This window comes from Colletotrichum karsti (assembly GCF_011947395.1).
Source record: "Colletotrichum karsti strain CkLH20 chromosome Unknown Scaffold8, whole genome shotgun sequence".
In the NCBI taxonomy this organism is placed as follows: Eukaryota; Fungi; Ascomycota; class Sordariomycetes; order Glomerellales; family Glomerellaceae; genus Colletotrichum; species Colletotrichum karsti.
In genome coordinates this window covers 1381267-1401162 of record NW_024065908.1, presented here as the reverse complement: position 1 = coordinate 1401162, position 19896 = coordinate 1381267, and the positions used below count along the sequence as shown (strand labels likewise).

At 56.2% G+C, this 19896-nt stretch overlaps 7 protein-coding genes across 7 annotated transcripts; 4 read left to right on the top strand and 3 right to left on the bottom strand.

The window, feature by feature from the left end:
• Positions 1 to 1228: 1228 nt before the first annotated feature.
• On the top strand, positions 1229 to 1849 carry CkaCkLH20_03545 (uncharacterized protein; the record flags this gene model as incomplete). The annotated part of the gene is made up of 1 exon (XM_038886264.1): positions 1229 to 1849. The coding sequence occupies one exon, from the start codon at positions 1229 to 1231 to the stop codon at positions 1847 to 1849; it is 621 nt and encodes a 206-aa protein (XP_038748773.1).
• Positions 1850 to 2567: 718 nt separating this feature from the next.
• On the top strand, positions 2568 to 3909 carry CkaCkLH20_03544 (GDSL-like Lipase/Acylhydrolase; the record flags this gene model as incomplete). The annotated part of the gene is made up of 2 exons (XM_038886263.1): positions 2568 to 2726; positions 2776 to 3909. The coding sequence occupies 2 exons, from the start codon at positions 2568 to 2570 to the stop codon at positions 3907 to 3909; spliced, it is 1293 nt and encodes a 430-aa protein (XP_038748772.1).
• Positions 3910 to 4796: 887 nt separating this feature from the next.
• Positions 4797 to 7136, bottom strand: CkaCkLH20_03543 (uncharacterized protein; the record flags this gene model as incomplete). The annotated part of the gene is made up of 2 exons (XM_038886262.1): positions 4797 to 6422; positions 6474 to 7136. The coding sequence occupies 2 exons, from the start codon at positions 7134 to 7136 to the stop codon at positions 4797 to 4799; spliced, it is 2289 nt and encodes a 762-aa protein (XP_038748771.1).
• Positions 7137 to 9136: 2000 nt separating this feature from the next.
• On the top strand, positions 9137 to 10516 carry CkaCkLH20_03542 (uncharacterized protein; the record flags this gene model as incomplete). Its single annotated transcript, XM_038886261.1, has 1 exon — positions 9137 to 10516. One exon carries the CDS (start codon positions 9137 to 9139, stop codon positions 10514 to 10516), a length of 1380 nt encoding a protein of 459 aa, XP_038748770.1.
• Positions 10517 to 12788: 2272 nt separating this feature from the next.
• CkaCkLH20_03541 (uncharacterized protein) lies at positions 12789 to 14013 on the top strand (the record flags this gene model as incomplete). Its single annotated transcript, XM_038886260.1, has 2 exons — positions 12789 to 13337; positions 13390 to 14013. 2 exons carry the CDS (start codon positions 12789 to 12791, stop codon positions 14011 to 14013), a joined length of 1173 nt encoding a protein of 390 aa, XP_038748769.1.
• Positions 14014 to 14566: 553 nt separating this feature from the next.
• On the bottom strand, positions 14567 to 16434 carry CkaCkLH20_03540 (cystathionine gamma-synthase; the record flags this gene model as incomplete). Its single annotated transcript, XM_038886259.1, has 3 exons — positions 14567 to 15343; positions 15397 to 16146; positions 16252 to 16434. The coding sequence occupies 3 exons, from the start codon at positions 16432 to 16434 to the stop codon at positions 14567 to 14569; spliced, it is 1710 nt and encodes a 569-aa protein (XP_038748768.1).
• Positions 16435 to 17293: 859 nt separating this feature from the next.
• CkaCkLH20_03539 (uncharacterized protein) lies at positions 17294 to 17710 on the bottom strand (the record flags this gene model as incomplete). The annotated part of the gene is made up of 1 exon (XM_038886258.1): positions 17294 to 17710. One exon carries the CDS (start codon positions 17708 to 17710, stop codon positions 17294 to 17296), a length of 417 nt encoding a protein of 138 aa, XP_038748767.1.
• Positions 17711 to 19896: the final 2186 nt, after the last annotated feature.

Genomic DNA, 19896 nt, shown 5'->3' with positions numbered 1-19896 from the left:
CTGTGGACGAGCAAGAGCAAGACCAGGTGCACCGACCGATGTGCCTTTCCCGAGAGTGCCAAGAAAGCCATCGGACGATTCTGGATTTGTCTCTCGCAAGTTGGTCTGAAAAGCAGACATCAGGTAGGTCTCTCTTGTAGGCGCGGGCTTCTCGAGTGGATTCCTGTTGAACAAGATGGCCGGCCGGTTGACTGTCCTAACGGATGGACTGCTAATGCAAGGTACCTTACATTGGTACGAGACATTGGTTGTTGACTTGGGGCAGGAGAGAATAAAGTGCATACCTACGTACCTCTGCAAGTAGAGCATTTCACTCGCATATCTTGCTTGAGGAAAGAAGGCAGATACCTGACATGGAGGTAAATCAGAAGGAGTAAAGAGACACTCAGAGACAGGTAACGAGGTGTCTTTACGAATCTGAGTACCTTCCTTGCGCATCCACGCCCCGCCCCTCCCCCCCTCCACCTGCCCAGACTGCCCCCTCCACCTGTCTTGGCTCTCCACTGTCTTTGCTCCTTCCTCCAGACCCTCTCTTTCCTCTACCTTACCTACCACGCCTGCGTCAGACGGGACGCAATGCATGCGCCTACGTACTGCCACTGCTGCACCTAACTTGCTTAGGCCAGTCGAAGATGAAGTGATGTAGACACTGCGAGGTAAGGTAGGTAAGGTACGAGGGGAATAAGACGGTAGTGAAAACATTAAAACGTTCAGTGACCCCAAGTTCCGACATCCATCGCCAGTCCACCTCACCCACACCAAACCACCGCGGCCGTATATATCGGCTGTTCCCCTCCGCTCCCCTTCCCTTCCGCTTTTGCTTCCCTTCCTCAGTATACAAAATCATTCCTCATATATCTCACCCCTCCATCATATCATCTGAAAGAGACATTGTAGAAGTTGACCTGGAACGGCAACAACAACCCGCGCTTCTCTGAAAAGAAAGCCAACCCCCAACAGTCGGTGATCTCGCAAGTCACCAGCTTGTCACCATTCCTTCCACTTGATCTTCCGAGAACACGCCCTGCACAGTCCGAGCCGTCCTCAAAGTTCTGTGGTGAGTCTCACCCGCCGGGCTCTCCATTGCCATCGCTCAAGCGGAGGGCTAACACAGCTGTGCCATCAGCATCACCGACCTTCAGCCAGCATCACTCAACGTCTGGCCAGACACGCGATTCGATAATACCTACCTCCCCTCCGCAACGATCCCAACGCCCACAACTTCACAATGGAACGTCTGGAAGGCCATAAGCATACCCACATCCCCTTCCATGCTGGAGAATTCCAGCACGACAGCCGTTACCAGGAGCATCGAAGTCCTCAGTGGAACATATCGAACGAATCCTCGCCCTCCATCGCACAGCGCCGTGTTGCTCCAAATACATCAGATGGGGCCCACGACAGCCTGGTGGGCAATGATGATGATATTGTCTTCATCAGCCACTCCGACACCGTCTCGCCGCCTCCGTCCGAAGGCGCGGGATCTAACGGCACCGTTATGAACCGGAAGCCGACCAGCATCGCCCCACCGCCGATGTTGCCCGGAAGCGCATTCACGCTGACTTCGAGCAACATAACTATCCACAATCTGGAAAGCCAGCCATCTGGGGCACGCACCATCTACGAGTGGATGCATGGTCGCCGGTGTCCCGGTGATTTCGACGTCAAGGATATCTCTTCCAAAGCGAGCATCAAGGTCCGCTGTCCCTCTCGCGTCAGTCACTCGACTGCAACCCATGATGACAACTACGGCATGGTGAACCACGAGTCCGAGTCTTTCGTCACGGGCGCTGGCGACTGGGCTGCTGAGACTTCTCTGCCGGCCGATTTTCGCGAACTCGACTTGTAAGGCAGCATGGTCAACTACCACGCCTGGCCTTGTTCGTTGGCGTTCCTCCTTTTCGTTTCCCTGTAACCCGAATTGTCATCATCTCGGGTTTCTTTTTGTCACGTTTGCGATGCGAAGGATGTGTGTACTTTGGAGAAATCAAACAGAGTCTTTTTTTTCCTTCCCTTTTTTGGAATCTTCGTACTAGTGCTCTCCTATGTGCTCACTTTGGTGAGCATATTAGCGTAACGTCGAAATGTCAATCCTCGATCATTATCCCACCTTTCGCTACCGTTACATTTTCTCCCGTCACCGAGTCTAATTAATCTCGGACCACTCTTCGGTGTCTCCAACTCCAGATCTTCCGCCATCAACACTCCAATGAATCGCCGTCATGCGGGGAAACTATTCCCTAAAGCGGGACGAACCCAGGGACGGCGTCGTATCGCATGGGATGAACTCATCTTTTTTCTCCAAATCTCCACGGAGTTTGAATTTAGCCTGAACTTCGACTAGGTTCAACCCCAATCATCCTCACCCATAAATTCCGTATTGCCGGAACATCGCGCGCACCCACATGGCGAGGGTAGCAATGATGCCAATTGAAAAGCATGACATATTGAGGGGCATCGGACGCAATGAGATTAGCCGTGACTTACGTTCATATATCTTGCTCATCTCCCGCAGCTGAGGCTGGTGTGATGATCTCCCAGGACCCGAGTGACTTCACATCGTGACAATGTTCTCCCTCAAGACGGCCCTCGCGGCCCTTCTTCTGGCCTCACCCTTGGCACAAGCACGCCCGCGCTGTCCCACCAGAGACGAGAGGGAATGGGTGACCGTCTGGGGCACGATGCCTCAACTCACCGAGCCAGCTAACCTCCCTCCCGCGCCCTTCGTAAGTCCAACCTCGTCCTCGAACGGAACCTCAACTGACCCCAGCCCAGAACGAAACAGGCCGCGTCTTCAACGACGCATCCCTCCGCCAGACAGTCAAACTCTCCCTCCCGTCCTCGACCCTCCGCCTACAGATCAGCAACGCCTTCGGCGCCTCCGACCTCCCCATCACGGCCGTCACAATCGCCCGCACCGCAAACAACACCGCCGGCACAAGCGCAATCGACCCAGACTCCCTCCAGGTCGTCACCTTCTCCGGCGGCGGCGCCTTCACCGTCCCCAACGGCGCCGTCCTCTTCTCCGACCCCATCGACCTCGCAGCCGACGCCCAGTCCGTCGTCTCCGTCACCATATACCTCGCCAACGGCCAGTCCACAAACAGCATCACGGGCCACCCCGGCAGCCGGACCACCTCGTTCCTCGTCAACGGCAACCACGTCGCCGACCAGGACCTGGCCGACGCCACCACCACCGACCACTGGTACCTCATCAGCGCCATCGAGTCCTACGTCCCCAAGGGCTCCTCCGCCGTCGCCATCGTGGGCGACTCCATCAGCGACGGCCGCGGCTCGACCACGAACGCGAACAACCGCTGGCCCGACCGCCTCCTCGCACGCCTCCAGAACACGTCCTCCACGCAGGACGTCGCCATCGTGAACCAGGCCGCGGGGGGGAACAGGGTCCTCGCGGACGGCCTGGGCCCCAACGCCCTCGGCCGCGTCGACCGCGACGTCATCGCCCACACGGGGGTCCGCTACGCGGTCGTCTTCATCGGCGTCAACGACATCGGCACCGCCGCGACGGACGCCGCGACGCAGAAGGCCGTCGGCGACAGGCTCGTGGCCGCGTACGACCAGATCGTCACGCGGCTGCACCGCTTCGGGATCGCCGTGTTCGGGGCCACGATCACGCCGCTGACGGGCGAGGGGCAGGCGTACTCGGACCCGGAGAGGGAGAGGACGCGGCAGCGGGTGAACGCGTGGATTCGGGAGGGCGGGCGGTTCGACGCCGTGTTCGATTTCGACGAGATGGTCAGGGACCCCGCGGCGCCGGAGAGGTTGAGGGTGGAGTTTGATACGGGGGATCACCTGCATCTCAACCCGGCCGGGTATGAGGCCATGGCTGCCGGGATCGATCTGGGTGTTTTTGAGAGGTTTAGGGAGGGGGTCTGGGGGTTGACGTGAAGGATGTCGAGGTTCGCTGCTGCCGAGGATGCTGTGAAGTAGGTAGTCAAGACAAGGCCATCCTCAAATATCCCCCAATATTTTCGGATTCGTATCGAGTGAAATGCATAGGTGCCGATTCTGTCTGAATATGTCGGCCTACCAGCCAACGCAAGGACGCCATGTTGTAGTTGTTACTCTTCATAAACGCCGAGAGAGTGACGAAGAGGTACGCCAAAGGTTTCGTAACACCATCAGTAAACCTGCGTCGTCAAGTTCAAGCAGCGGAGGGGGAAGAGGAGAGGTTTAGTAATGAAGAAGGCATGACTGATCCCCCGGTCCCACGTTTAGGCACCCGTCGCTTACAACCCCCCTCGGCGACATCATGTCCGCGACGCCGCTATTCGCGTAAGCTACCTTACCTTAGGTACACGCACACGCCCATGGAGAGACACACGTCTCAAATGAGAGGGAGGGGGGTGTTACCATCGTCGGGCAGATGTGAGAAAGTGGGTAAAAGAACAATGTGATTGGACCAGGGAGTTCACGATCTGAGGTGACTCTGGAACGTGGCAGTGTCTTGTAGCCAATGAATCCGGGTACGAACCAATGGCACGAACACGAACGTACCGGCCTTTTCTTGTCACTCGAGGAGGATGGATTGGCCCGGGAGAGCCGGAGACGTACGACTGTTTATGAAAATCATTGTATGTGCGAAATCGACGTCCATTATAATACGAGTTTTTGGATAATCCAAGGCATATTTAATATGATGCAAAAGCAAATAAAAAGCAACGGGTGAATCTTCCATGTGGGATTTCTTGTTTTCTTTTTTTGGTTCTTCCAAACGCCTCGCTGTCTTTTTTTTATGTAAAAACATACAAGTATCCTCCATACACTGGGCAACCCTAGGTCCAGAGGATACAGGTGCCGTCGGCGCCGGCGCTGACGCACCAGGGCTCCGAGGGGTGCCAGTCGACGTCGAGGACGCCGAGCTTGTTGACGACCTTGTGGCCCTTGAGCATCTTGACGGGGACGATGGTGGGGTTCTCCATGAGGTCGCTGACGACCTTGCCGTGGAAGACCTGGAGGGTGCCGTCGTCGGAGGCGTCGGCGAAGAGGGGCAGGCCGCGGTGGAACTTGACGGCGCGGATGGCCTCGGCGTGGAAGCGCATGGTCTTGTAGGGGCGGTTGGAGAGGTCGAGGTCGTGCCAGAGGAGGCGGCGGTCGTAGGAGCCGACGATGATGTTGTCGCCGCCGGAGTGGACGTCGAAGGAGGAGATCCAGCGGGCGCCGGGCTGGATGACCTTGATGAGCTCCTGTCGCTGGAGGTCGTAGCAGCGGATCATGCGCTGCGTGGCGACGAAGAAGAGGGGGCGCGAGGGGTGGAACTGGGCGGTTTGGGCGAGGCCGGGGAGCTTCCTGAAGGGGATCTGAGTCAGATGCTTCGAGAGGGTGTGGATGGCAACGGCGCTGCGTTGGCCTGTGGGGGAGACGGTGCTCAGGAAGTCGCCACGTCGGTGCCAGTTGATGACCTTGACCGTCGATCTGACGGTGGCCTTGAGCAGGACACCGAGGGCCTCGAGCTTGGAGCCGGGGCGAGCCCACTTGCCGGGCTGCTCCTTGGTGACGGCGACGGTGGGCTGGGGGTTCTGGGCGGCGTAACCAAACCCAGCGTCGAGGATGTCGCGGCTGGCCTTGTCGACGCCGTCGGCGCCGCGAGGGGGCACGGCAAAGAAGATGTCCTCTCCGGCGGCGGCGGCGAGGATGAAGGTCTCCTTGGTCGGGCGCCAACGGACGACGTTGACGGCCTCGTCGAGGCTGATCTTGGCGGACCACTCCTGGCGGCCGGTACGGAGGTGCCACAGGCGGATGGTACCGTCGTCACCACCGCTTGCGAGCCATTCTCCGTCAGGGCTGATGGCGGCCGACCGCACACGGCCTTCATGACCCCGGAAGACAGTTTGACTGGACGTGGGGAAAGGTCTGAGTTCCTCGGGACGGGGGAGCTTGGGAAGGAGGGATGCAGGATCGATGTTGAGCCTGTTCTTGCGCACGCGGGGGGCGAGGTAGAGGTCGAGACAGCGCTCGAAGCGCTCCTTGACGAATTCGCCGTAGGCAGGAACCTTGCGCAGCGAATCAAACTTGGCGGGGAGGTATTCCTTTTCTCTGTCCTCGGGATCGGCCTTCTCCCACTCTTCCCTCTCGGCCTCGGTCGGGAGGTACTCAGGAGGGGGGTTGTAACTGAGGTCGTAGCCGGGCGGCGGGAGCTTTGGTGCCGGGATGTTCATGATGTGTGGTGGGCGCTCCTCCTCGTTCGCCCAGATGTCGTAGTAGTTCTCTTCCTTCTCGGCCTCCTCCTTCTCCCTCTCTTCCTCAGGCTTGTATGGCAGGATGCGTCCCTCCTTGATAGCCCTGACCAGCTTGGCGACTCTCTTGGCTTCGTGCTTGGAAGGGATGAAGCGGCGTTTCGGTTCGGGTGCGGCGCTAAGCGGCATCTTCTCCTCGTGGGCGGTAAACCAGTGGACCATTTCCTTTACCTTGTTAGTCGTGGGGATAACCGTCTAGGCGCAATTGCTACTTACGGGGTACGGATCGTAGCCCTCCTCGGGAACCTCGTTCATCTGGACGCGGCGCAGAAGTTCAAGCTCATCCTGGCTCAGGTTGAGGGGCTTGCCAGTCGCGGGGTCCGTCAAGCCAGTCCATCCCTTGGGGATCTCAATGGTCTCGAGCAGAGCGTCTAGCGCTTCACCAGTAGCCGGGCGCATGATCTTCTTGCCATTGATGTCGTAGCCGATGTGCGGGTAGGAGTCGTAGAAGGACAGAGGGATGTTGCCAATGGTATTGGTCTGCTCCTGCGCGTCGGAGTCATCGGAGTCGTAGACGGGGTCAATCTCATCGTACTCGTAGCGGTCGTTGCCATTGGCGTCCTTGACGACCCTGTAGTTGGGCTCGTCGTCGTCCTCTCCGGCGGCGTCCTTGTTCAGCTTTGATGATTTGAGTTTCGCGGACAGGTCGTCCTCGGCGTCGGAGGGAATATCGTCGCTCAGGATGTCCTCCTCGTCATCATTGTCCTCGTCTTCCGACAACTCGCCGTCCAGCTCGACCTCGTCACCGGAAGACTCCTCGTAGTCGGAATCATCCTCGCTCTGAGACAAGATACCATCCAACGTTGCATTTGTCAGCTCGTCCTCGACAGGGGCCGTAGCCTGCGGTGTCTTCCGCTTTCCTAACGCTTGTCGTGCCATTGAGTTGGTTTGAAAGCGAAAAAGGTTGCCTTGGAGTGGGCTATTTTTGGAGCTTCGCGATGCAGGTGCATGGCGGTTTGCGCCTGCCCAAATTTTTTTTTTCCCAGTGGAGGTTTCTGCCGTCCGAGTGCGAGCGCGTTCCACACCGCCTGGCGGGGTTGACCGAAATCAAAAGTGGGGCACTGCAATCGCATGGTTTCTCAGTGGCTGGACTTTGGAACGGTTTAACCTGGTAGCCAGCCCAGCATCGCAGTTCTCGAAGAAGTGCTGGACGCCGTGAGAATGATGCAGCGCCACGGTGGCTGTCGCTGGTCGAGTCACCTGAATGCCCAGCATCACCGAGTGCATTCTCCGGATATTTCCTCACGCACCGGCGGGCAGCTTATGCAGCTGGGATGGCCTGTGTTGGGCTTTACAGGGCGTCTTTCAGCCGTCCCATCGCTAACCCGAAGCAATTTACTGAGGTACACTGAAAACACTACAACGTAGCATGAGACTATTCTATCCGTACAGTAGCTAGCAAAGCCACCAAGACAGATGGATATTCTTGGCAAGAGTGGACGTAGGAAACGCCTCTTAGAGATGAATGGGAATCTCCCACGATCCCGTAAGGTTCCTGACGGCGGCGCCTTACGGAAGATACAGCATGTCACCATGCCTGAAGGGGCCCAAGTGGTGCGAGATGGGTTGAGATGGCTTTCTATCCCAATTGTCAACTCACTCATGCCAGACACCCCTAGGACGCCCCGACACGCATTCAACGTTGTCCAAAGGTGATCCATGTCGGCCACATGCAGTATGTAAGTGATGCTATCTTGGTCTGTCGATGACTCAAACGCGTGTAAATTAGATGAACTTGGCCAATCACGCCGCCGCGAAAACCGCCTCAAATGATGCCAAGACACTTCGTCCTTCTCGATCTCGTAGCTTTCCCTATCTTATGAGGGTGTCAATTTCTGTGGCTTCATCAGGTTGAGCAGAGACTGAGACCTGACAAAAAAGCCTGATTAGTGCCCATGTTGAATGAGTGCGTGGTGTGAATGAGTGAGTGAGTATTCGTCGTGTGAGTGAGTTCCTTGCACATTGAGTACCCAGGATAGAAAAGCTCCTTCCACACAGTGATTTCAATACCGAGCCATCTCAAACACCTAGCAAAGATACATCATATTTGGGCTCCAGAATATGCAAGGTCGGGGTGATGCTTACGCCGCCTCGAATCCTTTCCCCTCTTCGGCCAGTGAGTGACGACTCTTTTTGCTGGTGAGGACGCAAAAGGGGGCTTGCTGTGGTGTACTTGGCCCAGGTGCCTTGCCGTAGGTAGACGTACCACTGAGTTGGTCTTAGTCTTAGGCGGCCACTCCTTCTGTGCTAAGGTAAGCTGCGCTGCGTGGCTGCCACCAACCTTAGACATGCCTAAACTTGTCCAGTCCATGTCAACCACATTTACCTATCTTTGGACTCGACTACCTCCGCCGCAGACAAGCTTTCCCTTTCTGCTCACACCCGCTCGTGTTTGTCTTGCATTCTCCCCGGCCTGTCCCTTCAGGCTCACTACATTGCTTCTGCATCACACCCTTCGGCGTCGCCATTCGCAATTCCACCTCGTGGAGACCGTGGCCGTAGAGAAACACCCCGAGAACCAGCTGAAGGGGCAAGCCACGAACTAGCCAGGGCATCATCGTGTGGCCCATCGCCGTTGTTGCTGCCACGTTCTAGAGTCACAGACCGAACGCTGTCGTCACCTTACACACATTCCCCTCCATCAACATATAACCCTCCCGGACGCCGCACCCCGACAGTGTGGAAAGTTCTGAGTAATCGGAATAGTTCGTCCATCGCAAATAGTCAGGCACATCACGACAAAGCCTCTATCATCCCCTTAAATCCTTGTCACTCTCAGTCATGCCCCAGAGTAGTAGCCAGTCCAAGTCGGCGAACGGTGTCGTCAAGCATCGCGCGTGTGATGAGTGCCGTAAGTAGACGCATCCTGCTTTCAACCCATGCTCGGTAACTCACAAGCCCAACCAGGATCACGAAAGCTTGCTTGCACCAAAGAGCCAGAAGGCTGTTCGCGGTGCATGAGAGAGGGTCTGAGATGTGTCTACTCGCCTCAGAAGCAGATGGGTCGGCCGAGGAAGCGTAGACATGTCGAAGAAGCCGCAGGGCAACCCTCGACGAAACCGCAAAGCCAGGAGCAGCTGCCGCAAGTGCCACTCATCACACAACCGACCTTAGACACCGATTTCTCTGCCTTCTTCAACCAGGACTTCAACATGGACTACCTTGACCTGCTCTCTCCCCTGAACGGGCTGCCGGGTTCGACGCTGCCGCCTGAGCTGTCGAGCCTCAACACCATGGCTTACACCGAGCCACGGTACCCTACTGGAGACTTCCAGTTTGGGGTTGGGGGTGTTGACCTGTTAGGTGGCATCAACTTCGACGAAAGTGACTCTGCTGACGAGGACTTGCCTCAAGATATCAGTAAAAGTTTAACAGAATTGCTGTCGGCGCAAGTGCCCGACAATCTCTCTGTCTCACCCACCGCATTGTCAGATTCTTCCAATACCATCAACAACAGCACGCCAGAATCATCATCTCCCAAGACGAATGACACGAATTCTGAACCCGAAAACGAGGGCACTATCATTAAGGCGTACGCCAACATCTCGTGTTCATGTCTTTCCCAGATATTCCTCTCCCTCGACGCCCTGTCACGACTTCCGAACGACGTCAAGATCGCCATGACCATGGCTAGGCAAGCCTCCCGAACAGCCCACGACGTTATCAATTGCCCGTTGTGTGCAAATACCGATATTTCGAAGCCTCCTCCCATGCAGTCATTTCAGAACATGATGATGCTGGGCACGATCCTCCCAGCAACAGCTAATGCGTACGCCAAAATCCTCGAATTAATCGACGACGAGGCCACACGGGCCAAACAAGAAAAGCGAAAAATCACATTCCGATTCGCCGAGTACGGTGGTCTCTGGGGCGAAATGAGCAGAGGGGACGATGAATGCGGTGCTGTCGAAAGATATGATAACCGCGAGATGGACCCCGACATCTGGAGGCAGTCGGTCAGAGCTCTTCTGAAGATTGACGTCTACGGATACGATTTCGAACGGAAGGATTCGACGGGAAAGAGGGCGCCGTACCACCACTTTGGTCTCAGGGACGCCATTAAAGAGATGGAGGACAGATCAAACAACCGACACGATGCACTGGACGCAATGGTGGCGGCGGGCCACCCACACCCAATGCTCCATACGCAGTACAGTCTGATGGTGCCGGAAAACAAGAGCGACAGCAAGGAGGACCGGAATTGCTTGAAAATCATAGAGATGGCCAGGGTTGCTTTGGACAAGCTGGTGATTGCTTAGGCGTAAGGTTTCTTGAACGATTTTGGGTTGCCACAGGATATGGACGACGTACACGCAGTAGCTCATGAACCGCGAGGTCCTTCGATATGGGAAAAGCGAGCTTGTTGCGTTTTTTATTTGCATCATATGTCATTTAGACGGCGATTTACCTCGTTCTTCTCATTCCTCTCTTGGAAATGGACGAATAGGCTGGAACATTGAACAACATTCCGCTCTGGCTAGACCTTCCCCTAGGACATGCCCGCCCATTCCACCGCAATGGACAATGAGAGCCACGACGGGTTTAGTCGGCAGATTGTGAGATGTAATGTAACACACGATCGCAATGCGGGAGCCCAAGTCAACGTTCCATGCAGCTTCCACGCAGACGGCTGAGTTGACAAACCCAGACACCGGGACAACCAGGGCTTCGGGACTGGACCCTGAGGGAGGCTCTCGTCAGCGGCGCTAAGAGACACGAGACGGCCGACGGGCTGGGCACTGAGACAATAGAGGAAGATGTTGCTGGGTTGGGAGGGACGTTGCTATTGATAGCCGACGAGTCGTGCGGTGCGGACAGTAGAGGTGAGACGGGGGAACTGAGGTTAAAGAATTCGGGTCGGGTATCTGGATTGATTGTTCGACTCAAAGGTGCCGAGCAGTAGTGTGTCTCTCGGCGGGTCGATTTCTTGTCATGTGTTTCACTTAGTCTGCCGTTACCTAAGGATGTAATTACAGAGTACGACTATTAAGTAATTCCCAAGCCGCCGAACATCGACTTACCTACGCGCCGGCGGTGGATGCGATGCTGTGACGGGGTTAGATGGGTCATGTATGAAGTTCGCATCGCGACGAGTAGCAGAGCAGCTAGGGGGTATTAAGGTAAAGATCACAGGGAAAGATCTGTGCCCGTCGTAAATCTGTTTAGTGCGGGACTGTCAGATCAACGGGTTCAAACCTTCGCGTGCGGACGAGATTGGACGGACATTGGCCGCTGCGCCTCCGTGGTGCGATGGTGGTGTTTTGTTGCCTTCTCCTGCCCGGAAAGTGGTTTCGGTGGCTCGGCGGTCTTGGATCCCCGTTAGAAAAAGGTGTCCGCGGGTCCCCTATTTCCTCGTTTGTTCCGCGCTTCTTTTCTTCCGGTGCATCGTGAAATACATCGGTGCTGCTCCACAGCGAAATAAAGTCCCCCGACCTCTCTTGGGAGCCTTTTCCTAGCGCCATACCTACCTAGAAATGCCCCCCCTATCATCTATCGTATCGCTCTCGCTTGGAGCCGAATCTTCGCGGCAAGCCAGGTCCGTCCAATGCGGGGACGCTAAGCCCAATCAGAAGTAAGCTTGTGTCAGAACCTGGAGCCAACTGGGAGCCAACTGGGAGTCCATCAACAAAGTCAAACGGGGGGGCGGAGGGTCCCAAGGTCCTTTTCTCCCCCAATCCCAATCCCACCCAAATGCCCTTGTGTGTTTTACGCTGATGTTCGCTGATGTTGCTGATGGCTCGATGACCTGTCGACTCGGGGTGCCAGACCACCGCAATCGCGACCCGACATTGGCAATCGCGGACAATCCCCAGGGAAGCTCGGCCTCCCATGCTCCAACTCGCGAATAGACTTCCGTTATTTTAGCTGCCTGTCTTCTTACCTGCTGGCTGCACTGACCTTGGGCCCCCTCGAAAGAAAAAGCCAGTTCCAAGTCCTGCCACCGCCGCAGTTCGTGTATTTGTAACTTGCACCTCCCTCACCTAAAAGTCCGTGCTTGCATGTCACTTTTACTACTCCGCCTCGTGACAGCCTTCCACTTGATCCATCTCGTGGATCATCACCTTTTTGGCGTCCGTACCTAAAAAGTGCCTTGTTTCTTTTCCTCATCTCTTCTGCCTAACCGCTTATTCTTCACCTTATTCTAAACCCTTTTCTACCACGCTTGTTTCTCCCTTTTTCTTCTTTGAACAACCGCCCCTCCTGAAAGTGTGTGTTTGCAACGGCCTGCAAGCGCGTTTCTTGTTCCTTTCTTTTTCTTCTCTTCCTCCCCCGTCCGTCCGTCTTCGTCTTCGGTCTTCTACCATTACCTCGAGCGGTGTCCGTCTTTCGACCTGCATGCTTGTGTCTCGCAGCTAGTCAGCCAAACCTCTCACCCGACCCCAAAAGAGAGACCGCCCACCACCCCGATTCCCCAAAACGTCATCCACATTCCGACGCCGCATCTCGCCCCTCCCTCGTCAAAGACGTCACAAAGACAGACCGCGTCTCGCCCTCCCTTAGTCGTACTTATTCCCCGGATCGGCCACTCCAATGGCCCCCCCACCGCCCTACGCAATAGCGACTGGCGCCGAAGATGCGCTGCCAACATCAACAACACTCGCCGCCGCCGTAGCTGCTGCAGCAACATCCACCATGATTCCCATCACGAACCCGGCAGCAGCAGATACCCTCGCTGGTATCGTCGCCACTGTTGTCTCATCCGCCGCCGCCGCGACTGCGACCGCTACCATGAAGGAAGGAGGCGAATCTGGCGGCAACGGCGAGTGCAGCCTTCTCGGCTCCTTTGCCCTCATCGTCCAGGCCGCCCTCGGTGGCCTTGCGCTTTTGTCCTTGGTATACAAGCGGTGGAGGGAACGACCGCAGCGTCCTGTCAAGATCTGGTTCTTTGACGTATCGAAGCAGGTGTTTGGCTCGGTTCTGGTGCACATCGCCAACGTCTTCATGTCCATGTTGACGTCAGGTCGCTTCTCCGTCACGCTGGATCCCGCGACGACGACCAACGTGCGGAGGTTGGTCACGCGCGACGAGGACTACACGCCGAATCCTTGCTCGTTTTACCTGCTCAATCTCGCAATCGATGTGAGTGCTCTGCTCCCTGCGTACTATTGCATACGACTAACGTGTGTCCTAGACAACGATCGGCATTCCCATCCTCATCGTGCTCCTCCGAATCCTCACCGGTCTCGCGGCCTACACACCGATGGGCAAGCCCGCCGAATCGATAAAGTCCGGCCACTATGGCACACCACCAAACGCCTGGTGGTGGTTGAAGCAGTCTACCATCTACTTCTGCGGCCTGTTTGGCATGAAGCTCTGTGTTCTCATCATCTTCCTCCTGTTGCCGTGGATCTCGCGTGTCGGCGACTGGGCCTTGCGATGGACCGAGGGCAACGAGCAACTGCAGATCTTCTTCGTCATGATGTTCTTCCCGCTCATTATGAATGCGCTGCAGTATTACATCATCGACTCCTTCATCAAGCAGCCCCAGACCGAGCACGAGCGCGTGCCCGACGAAGACCCCGAGTGGAGCTCCAGGCACAGCGGAGTAAGCCCGTACGATGACAGGGACGAGAGCGATGAAGAGGCCGACGCGGATGATCGTGCGAGTTTGAAATTGAAGAAGGCAAAGAACGCAGACGACGCGGAGTACGACCCTGACTTCGACGGCGACGCGCCGACAGTGATTGGAAGCAGCTCGAGCAGGTCCAACCACCAGAGGAAGGACATCTCGGCGGAACTCTTCCCCAAGGAGTAATGTAACCCTTGAAAGAAGATCGAGGCTAGAACATGTATAGGTACGGGGCTAGATGGTCTCTTCGGGTTGTAACAATATGGATATGGCTTATATTTCGTATCTATCATGCAGCGTTGCTTTAATTATCAAACACTATCGTGCTACCACGAGCAATACAACTGGCGTTGGATGCAGCACACGATGCGCGACCGCCAGTTGGCACAATCAAGGCCTTATTTTTGTGTCAAACCTCACTTCACACTCTGAAAGTTACCCTGAAACCAAACGGATTATTCCAACCAGATTCTCACGAGGCAGTTCAACAACAAGCCGCGGTCATGCCAAGTACACATGACTGTTTCAATTTGGACTCCTTTATTGCCATCACATTGTCACTTCCCCCCTGTGCATGGCCTTGGAATGGCAGGCGCTAACACAACCAGAGACACTGTCTCTCAGATGGCTAGAACATTTCGGAACATTCCATCCGCGACAAATCGATCTCGGCCGAAAGGATATTCAAGCTAACTACGCTACGTTAGAAAAGAGGTGACAGCGCAACCAGGTCTGACTCTCACGCAGCAACACCCGTCCCCGCCGCGGCCTCAACCGTCCTCGGCCCCTTGGCGGACTCCTCCTTCGCCGCGTTCGCAACGGCGAGAGCGTCGTCTAGCGTATCCAGCAGGTCCTGCACATCCTCCAGCCCTGCCGAGATCCGCACCGATTCCTCCAGGATGCCGTGCGTGCGGTGGTACGCGGCCTCGTCGGCGTCCTTGCCGAACGCGAGCGTGTTATAGCAGAAGCTGAGCGTGCGGTGCGCGCCGAGGTGCGGGCCGGGGTAGAAGGCCAGCCGGTTGTAGAAGGCCCGCGCCGTTTCGAGCGACTCGAAGTCCACGCTGAACAGGCATCCCGCACCGGGCTCCTCCAGCTCGGGGGTAGACCGGCGGAGGAAGCGCTTGTAGAGGGGGTAGTCTGGGAGCAGCGGCGGGTAGAGCACCCTGGTGACGGGCGAGGAGGGGTCTTTGGTCAGGGACTCGAGGTGGGACGTCATGGCCGCGGCGTTGCGGTTGAGGATCGCCGTCCGGGCGAGGTAGTCCTCCGAGTTGGAGAGGAGGACGTCCGCGTCGCCGGTGTAGAGCTCGTTGTGGAAGGTCGAGGTCCAGAGCGGGGAGAGGGCGCCGTAGTGCGGCGATAGCGGGTTGAGGACGACGCTGCCGCCCATGACGTTCGCGTAGCCCGAGAAGGACTTGGTGAGGGACGATATGAGGATGTCGGAGTGGGCGAGGACGTCGATGTTGGCGAAGGAGCCGACGGTGTCGTCGATGATGAAGACGAAGTTGTGCTTCACGGACTAGGGTAGGTCAGTTCCTGGAGCTCTACCGTTTGAAGTTGAGGAATACTCACGAGCGTCTTCAGACGGACGATATCGATGCTCGCCAGTAGCGGGTTACTCGGGAACTCGGTAATAACATAGCTCACGTCCTCGCCGGCGGCAGCCCTCTCGTCCAGCCACGCCTCGAAAACGTCCAACCCGTCCTCGTCGACGCGCCCAAAGTGCTTGTAGCCGTGCGGAGAGGCGTCCTGGAGGTAGTGGATGGTGCTGTGGAACGCGATGCCCAGGATGACCACCGCGCCGGGCCGGTACCGCAACAGCGCCCGGTGGGCCCCGAAGATGGCCGCCATGCCCGTCATGTACAGGAACACGTCCCCGCTCCGCACCGCCACCTTCCCCGGGTCCACGGCGGCGCAGCGCAGCAGGCCGGCGACGCGCTCCCTGAGCCTGGGGTGGGCGTCGCCCTCGGGGAGGTAGCTCGTCGGCGGCGGCTGCGATGAGCCCGCGGGGAAGTCCACCTCCGTCAGGGCGTCGAGGTTGGCCTGGAGGTGCTCGGCGAGGCGGATGGAGACGCCGACGCCCGGGTTCTGCCAGGCACCGATGACGCCGGGGGTTTTTGGGAGGGGGTAGGTGACGAGGTAGATGCGGACGCCGGCGATGTCGACGCAGCGGTAGGCGAGTTGGTCCGGGGTCAGGACGTGGTCTTTGCGGTTCGGGTGGGTGGCGTGGGCGCGGACGGCGGCGAGGGCTTCCGGGGATGTGAAGTAGAGGGCGCCGAGGCCTTGGGCGGTGAATAGTTTGGCGCAGATGGCCATGAGGGTCTGTGAGGATGTGTGTGTGAGTTTTACGTTTCTCGGCGAGGGTGCTCGTGCCGGAGATGGACGGACATCGTGGAGTGAGGGAACCGGCTGGGAAATGGAACTCACCTCGCTGACTGTCCGGAACGGACCGAAGCGCGGGTATATGTGTACGACGCGCGCCATAAGAGCCTGGTCACCCTCGCGGAACTTGATGGCCGAGTCCCAGCCCGGGGCGTAGGTCGTGATGCCGTAGTTGGACTCGGGGGGGATGCAGTGGCCCCATTCTGACGCTGGTTTGAGGACGGGCATGGTTTGTGATGTCTGTAGCTAGCTGAAGCTGGTGCGACTGTAAGATGGGTTTGATCTGTCTTGAAGTTCAAGTTCACGCCAAGATAATATGAACATATGAAGTTCACTAGGTCATTATATAGAGAGTCTACCTCTAGCGCCTCGAGATGTCGTCCAGTTCTGGCGCCGCAGGAGAGGGGCATGAGGGGCATGTAAGACACGGCCACCATCCCCCTTAGAGATACTTAGACATGGGGAGGGGAACTGCATTCCTTCGCTTCCTTTGTACCCATTTATCCCACTGTGTGCCACGTACACCGGTAGCCTTCTCAGCGATACATTGCCATTTTGTAACTATCGAATTGAGCTTACGAAAAGTCCATGATGTATCTTACCTCCCCAATTGGTCAACAATCTCAGCGTGAGGGAACGATGGATGAAGGGCTGGCTATGGAGGACAAGCTTTGTGGCGATCGGCGGCTGTTTAATTGGTAAGGTCGGTTAAGCAACACTATTTCGGCACCGTTCTGATATCTAAAGGTCCCGAAGCTTTGGTTCGCTCACGTCAGATTGAGGTTCTTTTGGGATTAAGAGAGGATTTCGATTGGAGAAGGATACGCGGACTGCAGATTAGAGTGGCATTGAGATTGGTCAATGGGATGAGGTGGGTAGAGTTACAGCAGAGCGTGCTAGAGCGAAAACCAACACTGCAATACTGAGCTTCACAACGAGTACAACGAGTATTTCTTTTTTGTTTCGTCTTCCATAACGCTCCTTTATTTACTGTCTCATATCATAATATATACTGATCGTTCTTATGTATCTCGCCGCAGTCTCCGTCTAAGTCAATTCGCTCCGTCTACCAAACTGCCCGCCACCTCTACTCCTCCATCTCCTCCTCAAGGTTCGCGACATCGCGAGGCTTGGAGTTCTTGGAGTTCTGGGAGTTCTTCGAGGCCTGAGACGCCTTGGACGCCTTGGAGTCCTTGGAGGCCTGCGAGGCCTTGGACGCCTTGGACGCCTTCGAGTCCTTGGAGGCCTGGGAGTGGAATGACTTGAGCGAGTCCTCGCAGCCCTGGCCGCAGTTGTTCGCGGCCTTCTTGGCGTGGTTGTCGTCGTGCTTCTTGACGTCCGCGGGGGTGTTGGCTCTGGTCTCGACGACATTGGCTTCCTCGACGACGACGCCTTCTTTGAGGGCCGAGGCGAAGGCCGGGCTGATGTCGGCTGGGCTGCTCACGGGCAGGCCGGCGACGGTGGCGGCGAGGGCGGCGATGATGACGGTGGCGGAGAAGCGCATTTTGGTTGTTTGGTTGGTGGTTTGGGGTGGTTTGTGTGGTTTGGTTTGATGAAGTAATTGAGGTGGTATTGTTGGATGTAGATGAGATGAGTTATCTTGTAGTGTGATGAGTAGATGAGAGCTGATGAACATTGTCTGGTTGACGAGGACAACAACGACTCTTATATAGTAAAAGCAGGCACCGCTTTGTCTGAACTTCTCGTCCCAAACTCGTTACCCGCGATGACTTGCGTAAGTCTCTCTGCATCATGCAGCCGGCCATTTTCCCTCATTCCTTGATAGGAACAGGAAAAGTGCCCGTTAGACTTTGAGACGGACTGTGGTCTGCAGGTCGTATCATGGAAGTCAAAAGTCACGAAGACGTACTTGCTAGAGGCTCGATGCCCAAGGCAAGGCGACGTTCATGCGTCGTCGATCGGTAGGGATGGGAGCTCCAGACGGGAATGCGTGTGAACCAGGGACCACCCCGAGCAGGGACGGGAAGGGCGTCGGGCACTTTTGCCGATTAGACTTCACCCGCACTGCCGAGGAGGCCCTGCGGCGCCAAGGAGGTAAACTTGTTCTGTTTACTACTCGGGCCCTTACGGGTTTTAGTGCGTTTGGTGTTATGCTTATCTGGTAGCGCAACGCGGAGGAGAGCGTGGAGGCAGTGAGGACTGTTCCGCCTTGTTTTTGAGACCATTTCGTATTCGGACGATGAGCTTGCGGACAACTTGAGCCCAAGAGTTTAACCCGAAGAAGGCACTATTCCCTCCAGATCCTATTACCTCCCATGTCTATCCATACTTCCAGCTTACAGAGTTCTTTCGGTTCACTTTCAGTTGTCACAGTCAACAACTCACTAATGATGATCAACAGACCAGATGCCATCTTGTAAACGTGTCTTGGAATCCAAATTACCCTCGCAAGCGAAGCACAGGACGCATCTGGATATCCGGAGGTACATGACTTACCTACCGCCGTAAAGGGCCGTCCGCACGGCAGCTTCGCCATGATAGCCGCGTAAGTCCGTCGTAACTCGCAACACCCCTCTTCAGTCCGAAGTTGCCTTTCATCCAAGACTTCCAAAAACGTCGTTCATCGATGACATCTCAATGCGACATCCTTGGCATCTCGAACCAACTCCTTGGAACAGTCGGCACACCTCCTGAGTCACACGTCGTGGGCGGTGTCCCAGGAGGGGAAGGTCGTTGTCAGGAAAGTGTCAAGGGTGACAGGAACGGCCGCTTCGGACTCGGACGTCGCCCGCCACCCCGCGCACCCGGCCCCGCCTCTCCACGATGGATCCTTGTGGTTTTGGCAGAAACTCTGCTTGTGTAAAAGCCGGCACCTTCAAAAGCTTTGCTTGAAGTCGGAGAGCCCCCCCGGGTCCCCTAGGGCGCGGACGGAGCTGTTTGTTGAGAAACTTGCTCATTTCGACTCAAGAACTGGTCCAAGCTGTTCCGAGTATCGAGACGCTAGAACAAGCTGTGGGACTCTGGAGAAGACAGAAAGTGCACAGTGATGGTTTCATGACAATAATCCTGGAGGGCCGAGACTGCCGAATTGTTCAGTCTTGACTATCAGAAACAACCGGCAAGCAAGACCGGCAGTGATGGATGCCTGCATCGTGAGAGCTACACGGACGTAACTGCCTCAAAGTTACAACCGCCGTACCTGGTCTGATCAATTTTCGAAAGCTACACGAACAAGCTTGTTTGTGATATTGATGAAGATGGTGTGAATCAAACCTCGGAATTTCCACCAACATACGCGCATCAGATGGACGGGCGTGCTACCGTGGTCACCCAGTGAAGTGCATATGATACGAGAATTTAGGTCCTGTCGCCAGATGAGGCTGAATTATGCCTTTTAACGTACTCTCAAACGGCTCAAACTTTGAACTAATGCGAGTAATCTAGACTTGTTCTTCAACCAACTAACAAAAAAGGGAAGAGAACCTTCTTTCTGACAAGTCCTTAACGGAATGTGGGCGTCTTCGAGGCGAAATGCAAATTTGAAGCTTATAGTATCTGAAAACTTCCTGATTGATCCGTTTGATCATTGAAGTCGTCGGGCAGAAACGATAGATCAATCTCCGCATCAAGAACCCTCAGCTCCGAGACTGCGAGGAGTTACCGGAGCCGCGCCGAACGGACAGGCCACATAGCTGTTGCGGCCATGCCTTTCAAACTGCGAAAGCGAAG